Source organism: Helianthus annuus, chromosome 12 (genome assembly GCF_002127325.2).
Source record: "Helianthus annuus cultivar XRQ/B chromosome 12, HanXRQr2.0-SUNRISE, whole genome shotgun sequence".
Taxonomy (NCBI): Eukaryota; Viridiplantae; Streptophyta; class Magnoliopsida; order Asterales; family Asteraceae; genus Helianthus; species Helianthus annuus.
Window position 1 is genome coordinate 71,894,905 of NC_035444.2, and position 24,946 is coordinate 71,919,850.

A 24,946-nucleotide genomic window follows, 5' to 3' on the forward strand; every position below is an offset into this window, starting at 1 on the left:
AGATATAGCATCGACTCTTAGAGCCGTTACTGAGCCTGCTTTGAAAAAGCAAAAAGGAGTTTGGATAAACCGATACTCTCACTGTGATCGTCAGATCGTAACCAGACCTGGAGACGACCAAAGGCAAAGTGAAGGAATCTTGAAGGCCAGATGAATTGGAACCATGAGATTCAGGAATTACACGACAGTGCCATGGATCAGATGCACTTGAGGATCGAGGAGCTAGTTAGGAAACTGTTGGAGTTTCTGGGTTTTAAGTTATAAGTGTTTGTTTTGTTTATTCTCTATTGGTAACCCTATTTAGGCTTGCATGCCACCAAGATATTTTAGGAGGAAATTCAACAAAACTTGTCAACGGTGTTTTTGTTAGTCCTTTACGAACTACTAACAAGTGGTGTAATTTCCATGATAAAATATCAATATAATTGGTTTTTGGTTAAAAAAAATTTCTAATTGTTACGTGACTGTGATTAAATGCGCATTGTTTAATCCATTCACATTTAGTGATTGAATTATTTAAATATTATCTTACATTGTCATTATTGTCCCAATAATAAAAACGTCAAAATGTCAATTTTCAGAACTTAACCATGGGAGACTTGAATGTCAGAGCTTATACGACTCAATTCAACGATCCGGCTAGCTTGGTTCCTCGAGTGGTCACTCTTGATTGTGTTAAGGTTGAAAGGTATATTTGGGAATTGGCACCACAGATTCGCAGTCTGGTCGCGTCAGCGAAACCCACTACCCAACTGGCAAAGTCACAGACCGATGATGATATTCGCAAAAGTAGCCTTAACAAGAAGAGTGAGACAGGGAAGTCGTCAGCGAAAGCTATTATAGACAAGAAATTCGATTGACAGGAGCACTCTGAACTTAGATCTGGGAATTCAAGGAAGCGAAAGTTTAAGAGTCAAAGAAGGACTCTAATGAGAAGTGTGAGGAGAACTCAAGGAAAGGAACTAAGGAAATGCAGCAGATGCGGTCGATTTGGACATGCGATCCATGAGTGCTACGCTAAAAGCACCTTGGATGAAGTCAAGCTTGAGGGATGCTTGGAATGTGGAAAACATGGACATATCGGGCGAGACTGTCCTAAGATGAAGTCCTTTCATGGTTGTAGTATTCACTTATGCGAATATAGTTTTCAGTATCGACATATTAGCAGGGGCGCTTGGTAGTCTCGATGTTGTGGTTAGGATGGATTGGCTATCCAAGAATGAAGCTGAGATTGATTGTTCGGAGAAGCTAGTGTGAATACCCCGCCCTAGTGGTGAAGCAATAGTGATTCTTGGAGAACGACAAGTCGGAGATTGAGAGTCATTAATATTATGACGATGTACAAGATGTTGCGGAAGGGTGATCCTGCATTTCGAATTTTAGGATCATTATCCTCACTTTCGGCTATCTCTTGAATTTCCAGAATAATTCGCGAACCGCCAGAGCAACCAGTTCTGGCTGCGGATCTAGGTTGGGTCGGGTTCGCAATTGGAGCTTCCGGGTCACTAGGATCCCTTATCGCATACGCAACGAGAGCAGTTTGCTCCATAAACATGCCACTTTCCCCAGTCGTTTCTTAGAAGTTAAAATTTACATATGTAAGGCGCGGAATCTTCAATGCGTACCGAAGAGACATAACGGAACCTGGCAAATAATAACAAAAAGATGTAAGATTCGTGTAAATAAACCAAAAAGAAAATAGTGTCATAGCCTGAATTAGGCCAAATCACTCACGATCTTCCCTACAAACTATCACCAGCCAGTCCCTATCCCATGCTCCCATATCCTCTGACTGATATGGCCCAAAAGTGAAAATGTTCTGGGAGAGGACGAATGGGGCTTCGGTTATCAACCAAGTTCTGGGCCAAAACTTGGTCAAAAACAAGGTTATCTTTAAGCTTGAAATTCATAGACTGATCCTTGAGCCTCCAAGGTAAATCGGCCGGAAGGCACAAGTCGTCTAGCAAGAAAAAATGAGCTTTCCAGTTTTTTAGACTGGACTTCTCCTCTGCCGAAATGCTGGGGACAGACTTCCGGTGTGCAAATGTAAACCAATCTCCGGTCGTGATAAATTCATAAAAACAGCGAAAAACATTTAAATCTGGCTTACGGTCCAAAGCCCGACAAGAAATTTCAGAATGGTTTATACTACTAAGCCAAATGGGTTGGGTAAGGTGAACTCGAAAAACCGAAGGACTTTTATCAGAAATTTTGTGAAAGGGACATAGTAGTTAGCAAAGTTATACACACGGGTTTAAAACTCAAACTTTCCGGCCAAAAACGGACGCCTTGACTGATCTTTCCCAGGAAGCTCAGGGTTTAAGAAGGCAGGGATCTGATAAACTCTAACAAACTTATCTAGCTGCTTCTGCGTTAAAACACTAAAACTCACAGACATATTTTCTTTACCTGGAACCATGGTTAAAGAAAAAGGCGAATGAAGGAACGCACCTTTCGTAGATTAGGAAGAAAGGAAAGGAATGACCACCGGAGGTGAAGGTATTGCTTGTTGGCACAGACAGAACAAAGGAGAATAAGAGAGTAGAGAAGAAAGGATAAAAAGAAGAAAAGAATCTCTCTTAATATAAGCAAGAGGCGTTGAAGGACAGCTGGTCGCCGACTATCCAATCAGGGGTCACGTCAAACGGGCGGTTACGATTCCCGAGGTGGGAACACTACAGACACATGAGGATGACTAACAGACTTGTGCCACGTCATCTTTTTTGAATGACCACGCACATCGCAAAATTTCATCAAGTCTCAACTAGAACTTAATGAAACTGGGGGACTCGTAGCTACATGACCGAGTCCAAATCCCGGCCAAAGGCCGGACAAACGTTTACCCATACAAAGTCTGGACACTCAAGGCACCTTTGCCAATACCAAAAAGGTCCGTCCCTCCTCCAAGAAAAGGACGCACATCATAAAGTGCGTCCTACTGGATGACGTCATCTGAAACCAACTAATATAAATATCCTCTCCAAGTACACCTCAAGTACGATTTTCTGAACACTCGTCCTTATTTTCTCTCTCTAAACAAATACTTATCCTCACGCTGGAGGGTGGTCGTAGAGTGGCCCTCCCACATCTGCGGTGAGCCTAACTGTCTGTTGCTTGTACAGGTTCCACTTGTTTTCAGGCTTATCGTGGTTGAACCAGTGTTTAGTCCACTTTTTAGATCTTAAAAATTGCCATCGCCACCAACTACCTAACCACCACCGCAGCACCACAACTCGGCCTCACCACCATGGCACCACAACCACACTACCACCACCACCACCAACACCGTCACCATCACTATCACCATCTTCATCATCTCACTCCATAGATGAAACCGAGCATAACACCTCCAACCACCATAACCCATCTAGGCGCCACCATTGCAACACCACCACCGCCCCATTTCTCTATCTACAAACATTCTCCCTAACACAGAACTTGTTGGAATGTTACCATCCGGGTATTGGTCGATCTGTTTGGCGGAATACGCCGACGGTTGGTGAACCTTTCGTCACCCCCGATCCAAACAAAGTCCGTCACCACCGCTAGGCTGCCACCAAGCAACTCAGGCAGCAAGTGTTTAGGTTTCCGGCAAGGCTAGTAGAGTGCTTTGTGAGATACATTTGTGTGTGAAAGTTGAATACGTAGAGAGAGAGAGGGAAACCTAAGATAAGTGAAAAAGTGAAGATGGATGATGATCCTAATACATCTAAAAATAAAAGTGACAAATAATATAAGGGAAATATGGAGTCTGGTGGTGCTACTTTCTTTTTGGCCTCAAGCTATATAAAAGGTTAGTTAATTTGATTGTATATACACTCACAAGATATACCATAAAAGAAAAAAAATTAACTTGGTAAGTATAAACTTTTTTAGTTTATTGTTGCTGATTCAAAGCCCGGATAAATGAGGTGGCTTTGTATAAAGAGTCTTCGCTTTTTGAGAAAGGGCTCGAGCACCTTAGTTCGTTTTAGGTCTTCAAAAACGTTAAGCCGACCCTACCTAAACCTCCCAAATGAAGGTTAAATAGAAGAAAAAAAGGCTCTATATTGCATTTTTATAATATATAATCAATCAAAATATATTATATTAATCTTTATATCTAAAAATTAAAATAAATGAAAAAAAACTTAGCACGAAGCGGTGTGAAACTCCAAAAAAACACTTAATTTCTGGATATCTAAATTAAAAGTTAGCTTTCTAGGAAATAGAATATAATTACTATCCAGTTTTTATAATATTTGTACAACTTTTATTGCTGAAACTCTATTAACTAGGAAATGTGGACAAACAGGTGGAGGTATAGAAAATTGAGTGGTTCAATCGGGAAAAAAAAAAAAGAAAAACTCAACCAATTAAACTGAGTTATTATTCATAAAGAATATGTATTTTATATACAGTATAAAATAACAAATCAAACAAGTTAGATTACTCTGACGAACAGCCGTTGAAATCAAGAAAATGGTATCAAAAAGGTACTCACAAATCCTCTTCTTCTCTAAATATGTGAAACTTGAAACCCTTCACCCGTTTTGTTTAGGATTGCTGTTGTTACCGGTGGAAACAAAGGCGTTGGTTTAGAAGTATGCAGGCAGTTGGCCGATCAAGTGGTGGTGGTGTTGACTTCAAGAGACGAGAAGAGAGGTGTAGACGCAGTCTCCAAGCTACACTTTTCCGGTTTACCAGATGTCATTTTCCATCAATTAGATGTTACCGATCCTGCCAGTATCACTTCCTTGGCGAATTTTATTGATGCTCGCTTCGGGAAACTTGATATATTGGTTAGACATGCTTTTCGTTTTGAAATCTGTATATGAAATTGTAAACTTAATCTAGATTAGATTGTCTATATTCAGTTGATCAGATTTGCAACCATTAGTTTGCTGTAATTTTGAAAAGAAAATAACATAAATGAAAAACCATGACTTAAATTTGGTTTGGTTCAACCAGCCAAACTAGTCAGTTTGGTTCGCCTTTGTATCTAGAGATTAAAAAATTTTAAGGTATTCATATATAAATTCCTGCCGATAGCCTCTTGGCCTAGTGGCACCAGATGTTTATTTCCAACAAAATTGGTGTAGGTTCGAGTCTTAAAAAGTGAGCAATATATAGGTGGATTTTTAGGAGTAAATTTTCTGGAGTAAATTTTATGTGGGGGTGTGTTCGCCGTTCAAAAAAATAATAACACACAAATCCTGCATAACATGGTCTCAATCAAATCTTGTTATATATGCTATAGGTAAATAATGCAGGAGTCTCTAGCACTATTGTGGATGAGGAGTCGTTTCTGAGTTTAGACCTTGAGTTTCCAAGTGCGGTAAGGCTTGTTCTTGGTCGAAAGACAATGAATTAACAAACCCGTTGATCAAAACTTTGTGTTTATCTATGACATAGTTGATTGAAGAAAAGGCCAAGGGATCCAAGAAAGTTGTAACACAAACCTTTGAAGGAGCTCGAAAGTGTATGGAAACCAATTATTATGGAGCTAAACATGTCACTCAAGCTTTACTACCACTACTTCTTAAATCTACCTCACCAAGAATAGTCAATGTCTCATCCAAATTGGGGCAATTAGTGGTAAGAAAACCACTAAACCTTTTCATGAGTATTGCGATGCTATTTGATATATGATCAATGTTTATGTTTTTGCAGAATGTGCAAGACGTAAGTGCTAGAATGATTCTGAGTGATTATGATGGACTCACAGAGGAACGTGTGGACGAGGTTGTGTGTGAGTATATGAAAGATGCCAAAGATCAGGAATTCTTGGTAAAGAAAGGGTGGACTAGTAATCTTTCTGGTTATATAGTCTCGAAAGCGTCTCTTAATGCCTACACAAGGATCGTGGCCAAGAGATTTCCCTCTATTTGTGTAAATGCAGTTAGTCCTGGTTTAGTTGCAACAGATATGACATTTTTTAGAGGAACTTTCACTGCTGAAGAAGGTGCTAAAGGGCCAGTGCGCCTAGCATTGATCCCTAATGGTGGGCCCTCGGGTCAATACTTTTGGATGATGCATGACTCGACATTTTAGTATCAAGAACAATTGAAAGTTGTTATGTCATGTTGCCCAGAATCTTCTTAACGAACAATGAAAAACACAATGAACGAATAAACTAACCTTGATTTCTGAATGAATACAAATTGTGAATGTATGTACAAGTGAATGATATGAGAGTTTTTACAATAGAAATCCTAACCCTATTTATACTAACTGAAGAGGTGCGAATCCAATAGACGTGTCCCTTGACGAAGAGTCGTGTCTTTTGATCTTGTGGCTCTTAATCGATTTGAAAAGTTGCGTCCCTGTGTTCTTGTTTCCTGCCGTCGATCAGTGAAGGGGTGTGTCCCCTGGATGTGTCGATTCTTTGATGTTGTAGGTTATTAACTTTCAAGTTGTCATATCTAGTCCCCGCACTTCTATCACTAATCTAATTCTAATAAAACTAACTATTAACTAATTACATAAGGAACCCTAATACTTATAGGATGTGAAGAGATTATGATTTCATTCACCCCCCTAATCTCGAACATCCTTAAGTTGCACCTTGATCTTTCTCCATGTCTTGCTTGCCATCATGTGCTTGTTGAAGTAGATCATTGCAGTCTTCTTTGATTGCCATTAGGAGAGTTGGTTCCTCGTCTTCCTGTACCAGATTTGTTTCTTCTCCTCTTTGATTTGATTCAGGACAAACAATCTGAGGCATAATGACCAAACTTTTGGCAATTGTAGCATTTTATCTTGCTTAAATCCTTCCCAAACTTCTTTTGGTTGCTTCTACTCTTGTAAGCATCATGTGATGAATCTTCATCATCATCTTCTTGTTTGAACTTTCCATCACGCCATTTGTCTTGCGATGAGTTGAACCTTCCTTGTCCATTCTTCCCAAAACGCCTTCCACGACCATAGTTCTTATCGCGTCGCGTATACATAAGTTTCTCTTGATTATATACCGGGTTTTCATCCATCAAACTGGTCCTTTCTTCATAGGCTTTCAACCTTCCAATTGTCTCGTCTAGCGTCGTTGTTTCTAAATCAGCGAATTGTTCAATGGTTGCAACAATTTGAACGAACCTTTTTGGTACAGAACTCAGAAGTTTCCGTACTAAAGTTGGTTGATCAAAAGTTGATCCAAGACCACTTGCCCTCGTGACAATGCTATTTAGTCTTGCAGTGAACGAATCGATAGTGTCTTCCTCCTTCATCTTTAACATCTCAAACTCTGTTTTGAGCGTTTGAAGACGTGCCTTTTGCACTCGATCTGCACCGATGTGTCTAGTCTTTAATGCATCCCAAATTTCTTTTGCACTCTTGCAACTTGCAACTTGTATTATCATATCTTCCGGTAGTGCTTGAAATAAATAAGCGGTCGCCATCATATCCTTCTTTTCATCCGCTTGCGTATTTTCTTTTGGTTCTATCATTTCCCATAAACCGTTTGCCCTTAAAATGGTTTTTATACGGATTGCCCATACCGTATAGTTTGTAGACTTTAAGATAGGACACTGAAACTGAGAGAACGAACTACCAACTTTAATCACTACTGCGTTTGACTGAGAGGCTCCTCCTGAATCCGCCATAATTTCTTTTCCAACAATTTTCACTTTCAAAACTTTGGTTTTCTCCTAAAACCGAAGTCTATGATTCCAAAAAATTCACACTAACTTTCTAACGTGGAATCAAACCAATTTCTAAACCTTATATAAATTCCAGAAAAAAATAGAACGTAGAACCTGGAATTTGCGAACCGACCGACTTCTCTTATCGTGATTCTCCGCACGGTTTTCTGACTTTTCTTAACAACCCTCTTGGCTGCGTTTTTTTTTCTTCCTGCTTGATTCGCGACTCTCTAAATACAAACCAAAAATCAGCCCCAAACCCGCTTGATTTGCGACGTAAACTTCTCAACCGAACACCCTCTTGATGCTTTGATATCACAAAACTTCTCAGATTTTGTGTCTTTTGCAGATTTCAAACTTCTCAGATTTGCGATTGATTCTTCAAACCGGAATACAAATTTCTCAGATTTGCTTCCGTCTTCTTTAACTCGAACCGTGGCCTCTTGCCGTGATTTGAATTAACAAAAAACTCAGAATCTGAACACCCTCAGTAATGATCAGATAAAAATCGAACACCCTCCTGATGAACGATTAACGAACGAACAACAATCGTACCCGCTTGATGCGATTGGTGTTAAAACTTAACAAAAAACAACCTAATCGATGCCTCCTGCGTGATCAGAATTGTTAGGGAATTCAACCACCCGCCTGATGATTGTTTTCCGAAACGAAATTTGAGCCCTAGGCTCTGATACCACTGTTGCCCAGAATCTTCTTAACGAACAATGAAAAACACAATGAACGAATAAACTAACCTTGATTTCTGAATGAATACAAATTGTGAATGTATGTACAAGTGAATGATATGAGAGTTTTTACAATAGAAATCCTAACCCTACTTATACTAACTGAAGAGGTGCGAATCCAATAGACGTGTCCCTTGACGAAGAGTCGTGTCTTTTGATCTTGTGGCTCTTAATCGATTTGAAAAGTTGCGTCCCTGTGTTCTTGTTTCCTGCCGTCGATCAGTGAAGGGGTGTTTCCCCTGGATGTGTCGATTCTTTGATGTTGTAGGTTATTAACTTTCAAGTTGTCATATCTAGTCCCCGCACTTCTATCACTAATCTAATTCTAATAAAACTAACTATTAACTAATTACATAATGAACCCTAATACTTATAGGATGTGAAGAGATTATGATTTCATGTCAATCGCTGATGAATTAATGATATTGAAATATATGTAGTTGAGAGAGTTGGATGACTTCTTTCATTTGGTAACAATAATCAAGAATAAAATGCAATGAAAGCTGATGTTGTGTTGCTTGTACTTCATTTAGATATGTAATATTTAGGAAGACATCATGTACCAAGTAATTATATTATATATATATTAAAATTATATATATATTAAATTAAATTAATTAAAATTAAATTAAAATTAAGTTAAATTAAATAAAAATTAAAATTAAATTAAATTAAATTATTAAATTAAATTAAATTAATTAAATTAAATTAAATTTAAATTAAATTATATTAAAATTAAATTTAAATTAAATTAATTAAATTAAAATTAAATTAAATTAAATTAAATTAAATTAAATTAATTAAAATAAATTAATTAAATTAAAATTAAATTAAATTAAATTAAATTAAATTAATTAAAATAAATTAATTAAATTATTTAAATTAATTAAAATTAAATTAAAATTAAAATTAATTAATTAAAATTAAATTATTAAAATTAAATTAAATTAAATTAATTAAAATTAAAATTAAAATTAAAATTAAATTAATTAAAATTAAATTAAAATTAAAATAAAATATATTAAAATTAGAAGTGAATGAATAGTAATATATATAGTTTTTTAATACTTTTATTATTTTCTTTACTTTTTAAGTTGGATAAGCTTGTGTCAACCGATACTGGTGTCGAAATACCGGTACACTTATCGATACATGAAGGTAAAAGCCGTCACCAACCTGGTATAGAAAACGCCAAAAGTCGGTATCAAATTGATTTTGAAATTCTTTTAGTTCGAGAAATTCGACACTGCTATCCGGTACCATTTGCTCATCCCTGATCACGGGTACCATGCGAACAACAACGGTATCATGCAACTTTTTTTGTTGATTTTCTTCAACTTTTAACGATTTTTTTTAGTTTCAGGGGTAGAGATGAGCTCGGTAGCAACCAATACCGAATCGGTACTGGTACTGAAAATACCAGTTACGGTACTGGTATATAAAGGTAAAAACCGGTAGCCAACCAGTACCAGGAACGCCAAAAGTCGTACCGAATTGGTACTTAAGATCTTTCGATTTAGGAAATTCGGTACCGGTAGCCAGTACCATTTGCTCATCTCTGACCACAGGTTTCATACAAACAACATCATTACCATACAATTTTTTTTGTTGATTTTCTTTTGGTTATTTGTTAGTGTTTTTTTTTTATATTTTCTTTTTATTCTTGTCAGTGGTTCCGTGCGCAATATGCTCGTAGTAATTTCGAAACATATGTAAACATAGACTAAACAACAAAATACGTTCGCCGCAACGCGGCGATAGTAAAAAAGATATGTAAAATTTAGGAAGCCATCAAGTACCAAGACGTGTTGAAAAAGGCTTGCACTGTAACGGTATCATAGCATGGTCGCTGTAAATGTTTTCTCCCTTAGTAAATTAAACTAATAAATCATTTTCAAAAACAAACCTAATATATGGTGAACTAGTAGGTAACCCGCGCGTTGCGACGAGACTAAAATTGAATCAAACTGTATCCATACTTTAGGATGTAAAATTCATCCCAATTTTTTTATTTAGTCGATATATCAAACAAGATTAAATATGATGCATGTAGTCTGTAAGGCAGAACACAATAACAAACCAATGATCATGCAACTTCTGTCTCTCTTCTTCCTCAAACAGTTCATATGGTTGAACACAGAAACCGTCAAGATTTCCTAAAACAAGATTAAGAGACCGTGGTTGGATGCTGGTGTTAGACTGTTTCATACTGCTTTTAACTCGTTCGTGCTGCCCCTTGGTAACCTAACAATTTAATGAGAAATTATAACTAAACTTAATGTACTAAAAAAATAACAAATCATTTGTTTACATATGATTCGAAACAAAATAAACACCTTTATATGTGAAATATATTTGGCACCATCACTACACCCTAAAAAAATGCCTTGATTTAAATAAGGCTCAGCTGTGGTTTTCTATACCTGTTGAAAGAAACAAAATGAAGTTAGAGAATACGAACATTGACCCATTGAAGGAGACATGAATCAGTTGCAGAAATTGATGATTGAGTTCAATGGTATTGAATCGATTGCCACCAAAAAATCCAGTCACCTTAAGATAAGAACAAAACATGTTACATAGTAAAAAAAAAAAAAAAAAAACAAGTAAAAAAATCAAGATCCATCATCCAACTACTTACATTTGATTAAATGCCACGTTGTTTTTGACCCAAAACTTTTAACGGCAATGTGGCACACGGAAATAGCAATGTGGCACACGGAAATGCTGAATGTGACACCCGGCTATTCTGAGCTAGCATTGTACTGGTGTGACATATGTTATGATTATATATAGGCACTAAAATTATTAGATAGGACATTTAATTGAGCTAGTTGAAAGTTTGACAAACTCAAACTTTGCTAAAAATTACGTTGGCAATAATAAGTTAAACGCTTATCGCGTAACAAACGAAATGCGAAACGAACGTCGGTGACCGCCCGGATAATGTTAAAATCCTAAAAATATTCCGTTATGATTAAAATTCTATTTTAATCATATTCGGGGAGAGAAATTAATTAAAACGCTTTAAAACACTACTTTTCGAATTAAAGCGCATATTGCGTAATACTGCGCGTATACTGCGAAATACAGACAACGCAACCAGTCTAGGCAAATAAAATATTATTCAGTAATATATTATGGCAAGTTTACTTTTATAGAGTGACAAAAATAATTTTAAACGCCTTAAAACACAATTTAAACGTGAGATAAAATACCCCCTAGTCACTTAAATACCTGTGTTTAACTTTATGTGTTATATATATGTGTATGTATACATGTGCATGTGAGTGTGTGTTACAAGAGTCGACCAAATGAATAAAGTTGTGCCACCCTTCTGTTAAACATTGCCATGTGTTGATAAAGTAAAGAGTGGTCCAATCACATTTCATGCAAAATGACACATTCCAAGATTTAACTTTCAAAAACTTCATCTTTCTTCTCCATCACAACATCACGGCCGAACACCTCAAGAACACACACACTTCAAATTTTTCAAACTTATTTCTTGAACATCATGGCCATTCCAAGCTAGTTTCGGGTTGGTTAGAAGATCTAAAGTTGATTTCAAGGTGATTTCAAAGAGGAACAAGCTTGTTTTCATCAAGATTCTCATCATAAAAACCCACTTTGTTCTTGAAAGGTATTAAGTTTTATTTCTTTTAAAACTCACTTGATGATGATGATGATGAGCATGATTCTCGGATGCTTGGATTTTTACTATTCTTGAAATCAAACGAAACAAATGATTTTTATAAAAATAAAAACATGAAGATATGTGTGTCTGATGTTGGACAAAAGTTTATGTGTGTTTATAGTTTTGTATTTTGAATTTTGTATGCAATAATACTTGCAAGATGATTTCTTGAATGAACAAGATAATGTGCAATGTGTTAGAGATATAAAGGAATGAATGAAACTTGAATTATGATTTGAAAATAATATTAGTATAAAGGCGTGTATATGGCCGAAAATTAATAGGTGTGTTTGTGAGTTTTTAAGTTGTAGCATGTTCTTGAATGATAGTTAAAACGCACGTGTTTGATGATTTGTGTATCATATAATAAATATTAAAATAATGATAGTTAAAACGCATGAGAAATATGTTTAAAATAATTTGATGAGTTATTTGATATATATTAAGTATCTAGACATGATATATATATATATATATATATAGGTAAAGAGTATGGTACAAATATGGTTATCCTACATTATGTACGCTATATTGTGAGCTGTACAAGTGTCCTGATTCAGTTCGGTTTAAGAAGGTTAAATCAGACAATTAACCTAACCATCAGAGGGCAAATTCGTCTCTTCATTCATTCAGCGAGAAGTTTGTTACACTGATATCCCGGTAATTATTATTCAAATCAGTTTCAAATTTTCTATAATTCACAATTTGCAGTTTTCGTTCGTACGTGATAGGGTTTCATTCAATTTGTCTATTTTCGATGGATCCACAGACTAGCACTGGACGAACAGAAGATGATTTTGAAGAAAATCGACCGATCGGTGATCATGCTCAATTATCTGCTTATCAGAGAGTTTCGATTGAGGATGTTTTAAATCCGCGACCTGCAAATCCAATTCCAATTCCAGTTTCAAGTTCAAGTGCTGCAAACGAGATTTCTATTGGTAATTATGTTAATTCAGATATCTAAATTGTTCGTATAATTGTTTTTTTGTTTAAGCGTAGCATTGTTGTAGCTGTTTTTGTAGTTTGAATGTTTGATTACACTTATGTATTTTTTTTGAGAAGCAGCATGTATAACTTCGCATTATTACTCTTTACAATTCGCATTGGTTTTGTTTTTTTGTAATTTCGCATTTGATTATGTAATAAATCGCATATGTAATTCAGATTAATCAATATCATCATTTCGCATGCTTTGATCAGACAATTCGCATGTGTTTTATATGACGATTTATGTTTTATATTTTGATTCATGTAGATGAAAGGGTTTACACTCCGGAGGTTCAGGCATCAGCTACACCTGTTGTTGGAATGCAATTTATCTCTATTGAACAAGCATACGCGTTTTATCAATCATATGCTAAGTTAGCTGGTTTTTCTATTCGGAAAGGTGGTGAAGTATACAGTGGTGGTATAATCAAAACTAAGTATTTTGTTTGTTCTAAAGAGGGACATAAGCCTCTGTGTATTGATGATCAATCGAAGTCAAAAAAGCAATTCAAAACAAGGAACAGGGGGACTATTAGGACCGGATGCAAAGCTCAACTTATGATTTGCACTCTGGATGGTAGATTATATACAGTAAAGAAATTTGTTGATGGCCATAATCATAAGTTTGTATGTCAAAATGACATTCACATGCTCCCAGCTTACAGACAATTGTCAGGTGTCCAGGAGGAGATGGTATGGGAACTTGGCACTTTAAACCTTGGTCCTGTCAAAGCTTTCCATATAATGAGGAAACGTTATGGTGGTTTTGAGAACGTTGGTGCCACGGTTGATGATTGCAAAAATTTTAGGAAGCGAATAAACAGCTATATAGGAGAATATGACGCTAACATGGTAATATATAGGATGACTGACAAAAAAAAATATTTAGCTGATTATTCGTTTGAATACTCTGTTGATGATGGCAAACGGTTAACTGGGTTGTTCTGGGCTGATGGTTTATGCAAGCTTAACTATATGGAATTTGGCGATGTGATATCGTTCAATGCAACCTTCAAGACAAACATGTTTTGTTACTGATTTTTCGCATGTTTTGTCTGCTAATGAGTCTTCAATATCGCATGTGTAGACAACAGAGTGGTGTTGAATATATCGCATGCTTTTCCCCCCTGGTTTCGCATTTGATTTTTATTAATTAGCATATAATAAACGTGATTTGGCATTTGTTGTTCAGGTACAAGATACAAGATGGTGTTTGTTCCGTTCACATGCATTGACAACCACTGTCGGAATGTAACACTCTCAGCTGGGTTATTGGTGATGTGTGTAAAATACAACATATAAATTACATCAATTAAGGCATAAAACTCACCCTTTTTAAGTACTAATGTTGGAAAAAGAATGTTTTTGTCTTCCTTTTGTATTTTCAGGATGAAATGAGCTCAAATTCACAAAAGAAGCAAAAAGACAGCTAATTCTAGCATAAATACAAGAAAAGGGATAAAAGTAGACTGCCCGAACCCTCAACGGCATCCTCCCAAGCAAAGAAGAGAAAACAGAAGCCCACACGGGGCCGTGCTCAGCCAGCACGGGGCCGTGCCCAAGAAGCAGCAGAAAAGACAAACCTGTAGAAGCTTCTATTGCCCACCACGGGGCCGTGTCCAGTGAGCACGGGGCCGTGGCGAAAGTACAGCAGGCGCATTAATTGTAATTGTGAATTACAATTAATGAGGAGAGAGAGTGTCAGATGAGCACGGGGGCGTGTCCAGCGGACAGGGGGCCGTGCCCAGCCTTCTGTTCAGCCTATAAATAGGAGTGCTTGGTTTCATTCCATCTCATCCCTTGGCACACCACCTCTCTCACACTTTATCCACCACCCACCACCACCATAACACCATCATCCACCACCATCATCCATTGTCCATCGTAGAGTGTGTGAGTCGTCTCGGGATCCAAGATTGATAGTAAGAGTTCTTGACAATCAAGGCCATGTTTGCCTAAGTCTCTTACATCACTTGGTGAAGACAAGTGTTTAGTATAATACTTTTTATTTTTAATCTTTTGCACTTTTTATTTGGTTTTGTATTAATGACTTTAATAACTAGTTGCTTATGTTGAAGGTGATCTTTCCTTATCGTTTGTCCGTGGTGTCTTGGCATTATTTTACTGTCTATATAAAATAAAAGATTTTCACCATTCATATCTCCACGGTCTATATGGAGGTATGTTGGCTACCTGGTCGGGGGTTAAGGGAACGGTTTGGTAAGGGTCTTGCCCTTGTTCAGCGTTTAGAGGTCCTGCTTGGGACCTGGGTCAAATTTAGTAGGATCTCCTTCAATACCCATAGGTATTGGATGGCGGGGATCCAAACTCTTTGACCCCCTCATAAGTTAACTACTATTAATACTATAACCCGGCTATTTAGGACTGTATCCATGCTGACTCAGACTACTTAGCCGAGGGTAACGTCACCGCCAAAAGCGGGGCCTACCATAATTTGCATTAATAACTTAATTCATTATCTTCCAATAATCCAGCCCTTTAGGATTGTATCCTTGCTGACTCAAACTACTGGGTTGAGGGTAACGTTGCCTTCAAAAGAGGGGCCTACTACAATAACTAAGATAATCTCTTAAACAAGTGCAAAAGTGCGAAAATAATCAAAGGTTATACTAATACACGAGTCGGATCCAAGTGATTCATCTTGTCTATCTGTTTTTATTTTTATTTTATTTTTCAGCATTTAGTTAATTTTTATTTTCTTAGTTTAAAAACATTTTTCTCACTTTTTGATTTGATTAGACGTTGAGGATAAACCGGTATTAAAAGCTCTTGTGTCCTTGGACGACCTCGGTATCTTACCAACACTATACTACGTCCACGATGGGTGCACTTGCCCATATGTGTGTTTAGTGTTAGTGAATATCGTGTTTTATAAATTTAAAACTTGGCTAAAGGTGTAAAAAGGGCTTAATTATATATCTAAATTATATACACACCAACACACATCAAGTTTTTGGCGCCGTTGCCGGGGACACAAGGATTTTAAGAAAGTTAGGAATCAACGGCCTAATCATATTTTTATTTTTCTTTTTAATTTTTTAGGATTTTCTTAGTTTTTCAGCTTCTGCAAAGCTCAGCACGGGTCGTGCCCGCTGAACACGCCCCCGTGCTCAATCATTGGAACTGGCAATCCTGTTTTAAGTCAGACAGTAAGCTGAACACGGGGCCGTGTCCACTCAACACGCCCCCGTGCCCAAGATTCTCTTACTGAAAACAGAACCGTTAGATCCCGGCGGTTGGTAATTTCTGACACAAACATGAGTGATAGTAATTCTTTTTACTTTCGGCACTCTTATGGTATGTGGTGTCAATTATGTGGAGGCGAACATGAAGAATTAAAATGTTATTTTCTAAATTATAGGCCCCACTATATAGACCCACCGATTCCTTATAACCTTAAGAGGGGCGAAAGTAAAAATAAGCACTATCTCTCCCTCGAATGCACCCAGCCAGATATTCTAGGGGAAATGCTCCTTGACGAGTTATTTCAACTAGAAGAACTAATTCTAAATTGGTCAAAGGAACTTAGGAAGGATTTTATTGATCCGCCCCAAGACGATGACCATGAGGAAATGTTGGAACCGCATTCCGACAACCTCGTTGCTCCCGAAAATACCTTCATACCTAGAAAAGACTTGGACGATAGTCGTCCCTGTGCCGATTGTGCCGTGAAGGACTCTCCATCGACTTTGTTCGGTGCATACATAGACCTGAGCGATTCGGCATACACCTTCTTTAACGAGAGCCCGGAAAAGGGTTAGACTTGTCCACCTAGAATGAAAATAGGAATTACCCTCACCGATAACCTCTTGCGTTCTCGCCTTAGTATAGGACAATTAAGGTATCTTAGGCACTTTGGGGTTGTTCCAACAAATCAAGAACCACCCGATATAAATAAAATCCTTAAGAGCAACAAAACTCCATAAGACAGCCTCCTGACACGGGGCCGTGTCCGGTCAACACGCCCCCGTGCTCACCCAGAAGATTCTCTGCTGATTTTGTCAGAATACGGACAAAATGTGTCAGGATTTTCTCTGCACACGGGGCCGTGCCCAGCGAACACGCGGCCGTGTCCAGCGTGCTGTCATTTTCTTTAAATGCAGCCTGATTCCTGCTCATTTTTTACCACTTCACTAGACAGAGATTATTCGCTACGGATTCTTGTTTGAAGTTGATTGTATAACTTTGTTTTAAATTATCTAAGCTTAAACCACAGTAAAAAAATTATGAAAATAATTTAAAACCCCAAGAATCCTTAGCCAAAAATCCTGCAGACAACTGAACACGGGGCCGTGCTCAGCGAGCACGGGGCCGTGTTCGAGGTACTGTTTTGCAAATGTTTAGTTATCTTCTGTTTCTTTCACAGAAAATGGCCAGCAGAACTAGCGGATCATCTTCAAGAAATAACCGAAATGGGAGAAGGTCGTCCACAGCAGAAGACTCCCTAGTGAACTACGTTTACGCCTTGAGGGAGGCCATAGACGAAATGACGGGAGTAGAAGAAGCGTTAGTGGACCGTATTAATCATCTGACGGTGGGGTTGGAAGGCTGTCTTCGAGAAGTGAACCTCCTGCACCAGAGGTTAAACCTTCTCGCCTCCCCGCCTTTGGTTCCCGTAATAACCCAAAGAGCGTGGAATGTAGTGCCCGAGGTCATCATTCCGGCCGAATGGTATGCCATGCACCAAGGGCTTCAGCAAAGGGTGATGCAAGGAGTCCCGGTGAATGTTCCTCCTCAAGCCGCTGAGGAGAATGAAGCCGCTTTCTTCCTTCCAAGGGAGATAGAAGAGTGGCTTTGAACAATAACCGAGGAACCATTGGCTAAAGGTCTTACTACATCGGGAAATTATTCCCGAAATTTTCTTAAATAAGTAGAACCCTTTATGATAACCTCATGTATCCCCCTAGTTATTTAGTTAAGTTTTTAGTCTATTTTAAAACTATATGTAATTCTCTACGTTTACAATGAAGTGATGGTTTCTAAGGTTTGATGGTTAATAAAACACACTCATGGTGGTAATGGATGAAAAAGGGAATGAGAAAAATGGCCCCATGCACAAAGAACGGAGCAACCCGACATAAATCTCCATCACAGAAGGCTCAACACGGGCCGTGCTCAACCAACACGGCCCCGTGCTGAGCCACCTGCAGAAAAACGCCCAGTTCAGGTAACTGGACACGGGCCGTGTTCACCAGACACGCCCCCGTGTCCAGGCTTCTGTCTCATTTCTTTAATTTCTGTTACTGGCACCTGAACACGGGGTCGTGTCCGGTCCCCACGGGGCCGTGTCCAGACTGCCAGTAACATAAATCTTTGCTTTCTAACACCACATTACACATCCAATCAACCTAAAAATTCATTTTTGGGACACATTGAGGACAATGTGTAATTTAAGTGTGGGGGGGGGGGGGGGGAAGCTAACACTTTGAAATTTTGCAAGTCCTAACAACAAGCCTTACACAAAACTCTATTGGAACCGCTAAACACCCCAAATTTTTTCAAAAATTTTTCATTTTTTTTTACTTGTCTAAAGTTTAAGTTAGGAATCACAAGATTAATAAGGTTATATTTTTATAAAATTTACAACCGAGAGCGTCGTGATAACAAGAACCAACATAAGAAAATTATGAAACGGCATAACAAGCCTAGTTAAAATTTGATTATATATACTTGATCACATTAAAAACCCATTCCCACAAAAGTGAGTTTTGAGCCTTTATTGAGCATACAAATTTACATCTTTAGACTAAATGCTCATTTTTCGTTTCTTGTGTGAATAGCCGCTTGGTTCTTACAACTCTAGAACTTGCCATGACGATTCATTCCCGGTCCTTACCAACTTAAACCCAAGTAAGTAAATGATGGAGGCATTAGGACTAACCATTTTTCTTTCTACACCATTATTTTTCATTTTTTTACCACCTACCCAAAATCCCCCTAGTTAACCCCTTTGAGCCTAAACCTTTCATTTCATTACCCTAAACCCTTTTTACCCACCGAAAAACCCTTTTTATTTTTCACCCTTTATTTTAGTAACAAGCTCGGTTTTTCGCAAGCTCGTTCTTTTATGTGACTGATCAAAAAATAATAATAATAATAATATGATGATGAAGTTAAAAACAAACAAAGCTATACAAACAAGAGCTTGTTTGGAGAAATACTTCAAAATAAAAAAGTCACTAAAAACAAAGTGTGTTACGAAAACCGATGCTTTTTACGTTTTTCGCCCTTTTACTAACCACTAACCCAGCCACCCACCTTTAGCCCAAGCCTAACCCTTCACCCAAAAAGTCCTCTTGATATTTACAAAAGTATAAAGTTAAAAAGGAGGAGGATTGATTGCTTGGCAAGCCTATGGAAGGCGTAAGTTCCATGCTGCTCTCGAGTGATTCACTAAAAAATACACCTTCGGCCGAGTGTTGAGTGATTTATCCCGTGAGGTATGTGAACTTGTATATAAATGAAATTTAAAAAAAAAAGCATGTTATGCCCAAATAAGTAGTTTATCCTATGAAACGTTCTAAATAAATCATAACGAATAGGATTGTAAATAAATAAAAATAAAACCCAAAAAGATCTTGGATTCCCGACACTCTATGACAAGCCAAAAACCTTCTCTTCTACCCATTCCATTTGAGAGTGAAAGCCTCATTTAAAAGAGTTTTGCTTGAGGACAAGCAAAAGTTCAAGTGAGGGGGTATATGATGTGTGTAAAATACAACATATAAATTACATCAATTAAGGCATAAAACTAACCCTTTTTAAGTACTAATGTTGGAAAAAGAGTGTTTTTGTCTTCCTTTTGTATTTTCAGGATGAAATGAGCTCAAATTCACAAAAGAAGCAAAAAGACAACTAATTCTAGCAAAAATACAAGAAAAGGGATAAAAGTAGACTGCCCGAACCCTCAACGGCATCCTCCCAAGGAAAGAAGAGAAAACAGAAGACCACCACGGGGCCGTGCTCAGCCAGCACGGGGCCGTGCCCAAGAAGCAGCAGAAAAGACAAACCTGTAGAAGCTTCTATTGCCCACCACGGGGTCGTGTCCAGTGAGCACGGGGCCGTGGCGAAAGTACAGCAGGCGCATTAATTGTAATTGCGAATTACAATTAATGAGGAGAGAGAGTGTCAGACGGGCACGGGGGCGTGTCCAGCGGACACGGGGCCGTGCCCAGCCTTCTGTTCAGCCTATAAATAGGAGTGCTTGGTTTCATTCCATCTCATCCCTTGGCACACCACCTCTCTCACACTTCATCCACCACCCACCACCACCATAACACCATCATCCACCACCATCATCCATTGTCCATCGTAGAGTGTGTGAGTCGTCTCGGGATCCAAGATTGATAGTAAGAGTTCTTGACAATCAAGGCCATGTTTGCCTAAGTCTCTTACATCACTTGGTGAAGACAAGTGTTTAGTATAATACTTTTTATTTTTAATCTTTTGCACTTTTTATTTGGTTTTGTATTAATGACTTTAATAACTAGTTGCTTATGTTGAAGGTGATCTTTCCTTATCGTTTGTCTGTGGTGTCTTGGCATTATTTTACTGTCTATATAAAATAAAAGATTTTCACCATTCATATCTCCACGGTCTATATGGAGATATGTTGGCTACCTGGTCGGGGGTTAAGGGAACGATTTGGTAAGGGTCTTGCCCTTGTTCAGCGTTTAGAGGTCCTGCTTGGGACCTGGGTCATATTTAGTAGGATCTCCTTCAATACCCATAGGTATTGGATGGCGGGGATCCAAACTCTTTGACCCCCTCATAAGTTAACTACTATTAATACCATAACCCGGCTATTTAGGACTGTATCCCTGCTGACTCAGACTACTTAGCCGAGGGTAACGTCACCGCCAAAAGCGGGGCCTACCATAATTTGCATTAATAACTTAATTCATTATCTTCCAATAATCCAGCCCTTTAGGATTGTATCTTTGCTGACTCAAATTACTGGGTTGAGGGTAACGTCGTCTTCAAAAGAGGGGCCTACTACAATAACTAAGATAATCTCTTAAACAAGTGCAAAAGTGCGAAAATAATCAAAGGTTATACTAATACACGAGTCGGATCCAAGTGATTCATCTTGTCTATCTGTTTTTATTTTTATTTTATTTTTCAGCATTTAGTTAATTTTTATTTTCTTAGTTTAAAAACATTTTTCTCACTTTTTGATTTGATTAGACGTTGAGGATAAACCGGTATTAAAAGCTCTTGTGTCCTTGGACGACCTCGGTATCTTACCAACACTATACTACGTCCACGATGGGTGCACTTGCCCATATGTGTGTTTAGTGTTAGTGAATATCGTGTTTTATAAATTTAAAACTTGGCTAAAGGTGTAAAAAGGGCTTAATTATATATCTAAATTATATACACACCAACACACATCATTGGCATCAGAGAGTGTTGAATCATATAAATGGCTTCTAAATTCATTTTTAAAGTCATTTGGTCGGCAGCCTAATGTTGTTGTGACGGATCAAGAACCTGCTATGAAACAGGCTATTGAGGAGGTTTTCCCTATTAGCAGACACAGATTGTGTATGTGGCACATAATGAAAAAAGTGGCAGATAAGGTAGAGCATGCAACATTTTTTGTGTTTTTGTTGGTGTTATTTTTTATTATTATAGCTTTTTGTAATAGACTGATATAAAATGCATTTATTGTTAAAGGTTGGGCACGAGTTGTGCAATAATGATGAGTTTAAAAGGAGGATGTGCGACATTGTTTGGACTGATTCGATTGAGCCCGAAGAATTCGAGAGACAGTGGAAGTTGGTGATGATTGAGTTTGGTCTTACTGAAAAAAAATGGATTGATGATATGTTTGGGATGAGATCCATGTGGATTCCGGCTTTTTACCGGCATGAGCCAATGTCAGGTCTTATGAGAACAACTTCAAGTTCAGAGAGTGAGAACTATTTTTTTTTTTGTCAGGTTGCTAATTCACAACTCACACTCGTAGAGTTTATGAATCATTTTGATGGGGCAATGGATGTTCAAAGGTTCAATCATAGAAAAAATGATCATATTTCAAGATATACTGAGCCAGCTGATTGGAGTCAAACTACATTGGAAAAAGATGCTGCTAAGATCTACACCAGGTCTATATTTTTTGATCAGCAATTAGAGATACATGGAAAAATTTCTGAATGTTTGCCGATGGACACCAAAGTTGAAGGTCCACGTATCAGAATATTGCCGAAGGACTTTAAAGCACATGGAGATGGTTTATTGGAGGTATTTTTCATGTTTTTTTAGATATGCGAATTTGTTACTTTTACGTATGCGATTTAGTTTATTTATTTTACATTATTTTTTAGAAATGCGAAATTGTTATGTTCCACATGCGATATTAATTTTACTCACTTACATGATTGTTTAAACATGCGAAATTGTTATGTTTATACATGCGATTTTAAATCTTATTATTATTTTTTTTTTTTGGTTATTTGCTAGGTGTGGTTCAAGAATCTCGAGAATGATGTAACTGCACAGTGTAGCTGTTTGCGTTTTGAGCAGTATGGGATGCTATGTAAACACATCTATTTTCTTTTCAAGATGTTTGGTGTTAAAGAAATTCCAAACAAATATGTTACGAAGAGATGGACGAAGGATGTGGTGCCCAATGAGTTAAATGTGAAGTATAATCTAAATATTGGTGGTAAGGATGTGCAACACAAGGCTAAACGGATTGCTTGTGAAATCATTCATACAGGGGAGTATTTGGTTAGTAATTTGATTTCCGACCTTGATCAACTTGTTTTAGTGAGGGATCAAATGATGCAGCTTAAAGAGAGAGTTGATTAGAGTCGCATAACCAAGCAACTTGATCCAAAATTTGACCGATTTTCAAAGTTGATTGGTTATTAACAACCAGTAACTAATGCTCCCTCTACTGTTCGTGTGCCGGCTGGTATAAGAAACAAAGGTCGCGGCTCGCATAGAAGGATTAAATCTAAGAAGGAACAAATGATCAGCCGCAAAAGGAAAAGGTCAAGGACATGTAGTGTATGCAATGTAAAAGGTCATGACATTCGGACTTGCGGCGAGCTGAAAGCCAAACAACAAGGTAAACAGCAAAAAAAGAAGATGAAGGGTGTCCAGATTGAAGATGGTTTGAGAGACAAAGACAATGAGGGTGAAGACGACGAAGAGGAAGATGATTTTGAAGATTACATTAGTGATGATGGATCTGAAGAAGAAGATCAGTGGTAAGAGGTGTCTGGAGATGAAGATGACGAGGATGAGTAATGTTTTTTTAAATGTAAATGCGAATATATATAGAAACACATGCGATTTTATATTCATTTATGTATATCATTTTTCACATGCGATTTTAGTATTATAAACATGCGATTTTATATGCATCAGTTTATATTTAGTTTATATGATTTTTCAAATGCGATTTCTCTTTTAATACATGTGATTTTGAGTTATCTTGTTTTTTTTATGTTATTATGGCAAAGATCCCTAATTCATTCATGTGATTTTAAATTATATTAAAGCATAAGATTTGTTCAAAACATATATCCAAAATACAAAATAGTGGTTATTGTCAAACACAGCTACAACCATAAAACGATTTAACAGAAATTTAGTTACTTGAAGCAAAGATTTTGTCACGTTCAGTAGAGCTGAACTCCATCTTCTCCTTCACTGTGTTTAGAGCATCTGTCAGGAAAGAGAAGGCTAAGTCATCAGCTCGAGATTGCTCTTTTATGTGATCCAAAGCTTTGTCTCTGAAGCTTGATGGTGGTTCTTGAAGTAGCTTTTCCCATACTGCTTGATTGTTCTTGATTTGTTCAAGGATTTTGCCCTGCACATCAAGAACCAGATGAGAAGAGGTGACATCAGTGCTTATTTCTGTCAACGTGCGAGTTGACAATAGCTCCTTGATTGCAATGTTTTTGATTTTTTCCATATCTTCAGATGCCATTTTTGTTTTTGTCTGTGTTTTTGTGTGTGTTTTATTTGGTCTTCTATGTCTTAATATGGAAGGTAGTTATCAAGGTTTTTTATATTAATATAGTAAATTTATTATATAGGTAGGGTGGTAAGTTCAGTAGTATTTATTGTAAAAATCATCATTACATGTCAAATTATAGTCACATCGTTAATAAATTAAGTTTTTTTTATATAAAATAATATCATTTTTAGTTTTTAAGATTGGTAGTTTTTTTTTTTTTTTTGCATTTTTATTACAAAGTTTTTTTTTTTAAGTTTTTTTTTGCACTCTTCCTTATTCGAAATCGCACTTGATTCGAAAGTAATTCGCAAACTGTAAGAAACAAACATTTAAATATCCTTTTTATGATATCGCATGTGTAATTTATCTGAAATCGCACACTATATGAAAAGATTTTGTAAAGTTTTGAAATCGCACGTGCATTATCCTGAAGTTCGCAAACTATATGAACTCTCAAAGAATTCTTAACTTTTTTACTGATATCGCATATGCATCCCATGAATTCGCAAACTATATGAAATGTCAAAGAATTCTTTTTATATCGAATTCGCATTTGCATTGTCGACGTTTCGCACATGATTTGACAAACTGCATCATCTTCTTCGATAGTCAGTGCATACAGAATTTCTAAATTCATCAGAAGTTCATTTTTCCCAGAAGAATTTGGTGAATAGGAATCGATCGATTTGGTGAATAAGAATCGATCGATTTTTGGTTAATTGTTATAATTTCGTTTTTGGTTTTGATTTAGGATCGTTCGTTATGATTTTTAAGGTTTTGTTTGCCGTTTATCAGGTGTTTTGATCTTAAATTTGACGTTTTTAACCTTGGCGGTTTCTTTTTTATGAATCCTATGTTGATAAATTTAATAGAAAAACGCGCTGTTTAAGGAAGATGA

At 37.2% G+C, this 24,946-nt stretch overlaps 2 protein-coding genes and 2 long non-coding RNA genes across 5 annotated transcripts; 2 read left to right on the forward strand and 2 right to left on the reverse strand.

The window, feature by feature from the left end:
* Positions 1 to 4,312: 4,312 nt before the first annotated feature.
* LOC110899169 (salutaridine reductase) lies at positions 4,313 to 6,137 on the forward strand. The gene is made up of 5 exons (XM_022146040.2): positions 4,313 to 4,475; positions 4,541 to 4,781; positions 5,240 to 5,317; positions 5,395 to 5,577; positions 5,653 to 6,137. The coding sequence occupies exons 1-5, from the start codon at positions 4,462 to 4,464 to the stop codon at positions 6,031 to 6,033; spliced, it is 897 nt and encodes a 298-aa protein (XP_022001732.1). The 5' UTR covers positions 4,313 to 4,461; the 3' UTR covers positions 6,034 to 6,137.
* Positions 6,138 to 6,683: 546 nt separating this feature from the next.
* On the reverse strand, positions 6,684 to 7,580 carry LOC110901599. Its single transcript, XM_022148410.1, has one exon. It carries the CDS (start codon positions 7,578 to 7,580, stop codon positions 6,684 to 6,686), a length of 897 nt encoding a protein of 298 aa, XP_022004102.1.
* A 2,763-nt stretch (positions 7,581 to 10,343) lies between these two features.
* LOC110903174 lies at positions 10,344 to 11,064 on the reverse strand. Its single transcript, XR_002571715.2, has 2 exons — positions 10,702 to 11,064; positions 10,344 to 10,609 (listed from the first exon to the last, which is right to left on the reverse strand). It is a non-coding gene; the product is annotated as an uncharacterized LOC110903174 (long non-coding RNA).
* Positions 11,065 to 11,701: 637 nt separating this feature from the next.
* On the forward strand, positions 11,702 to 13,709 carry LOC110903173. Of its 2 annotated transcripts, XR_002571713.2 has the most exons (4): positions 11,702 to 12,008; positions 12,546 to 12,722; positions 12,832 to 13,003; positions 13,321 to 13,709. It is a non-coding gene; the product is annotated as an uncharacterized LOC110903173 (long non-coding RNA). The 2 variants fall into 2 exon arrangements; XR_002571714.2 differs by lacking the exon at positions 13,321 to 13,709 and having other exon boundaries at positions 12,832 to 13,245.
* Positions 13,710 to 24,946: the final 11,237 nt, after the last annotated feature.

Bases quoted from the DNA above. Each gene is read 5' to 3' on its own strand.
- LOC110901599 (XM_022148410.1), bottom strand. From the start codon at position 7,580: ATGGCGGATTCAGGAGGAGCCTCTCAGTCAAACGCAGTAGTGATTAAA.
- LOC110899169 (XM_022146040.2), top strand. The intron at 4,782-5,239 runs GTTAGACATGCT...TATATGCTATAG, and splicing joins TCGGGAAACTTGATATATTG to GTAAATAATGCAGGAGTCTC. The intron at 5,578-5,652 runs GTAAGAAAACCA...ATGTTTTTGCAG, and splicing joins CCAAATTGGGGCAATTAGTG to AATGTGCAAGACGTAAGTGC.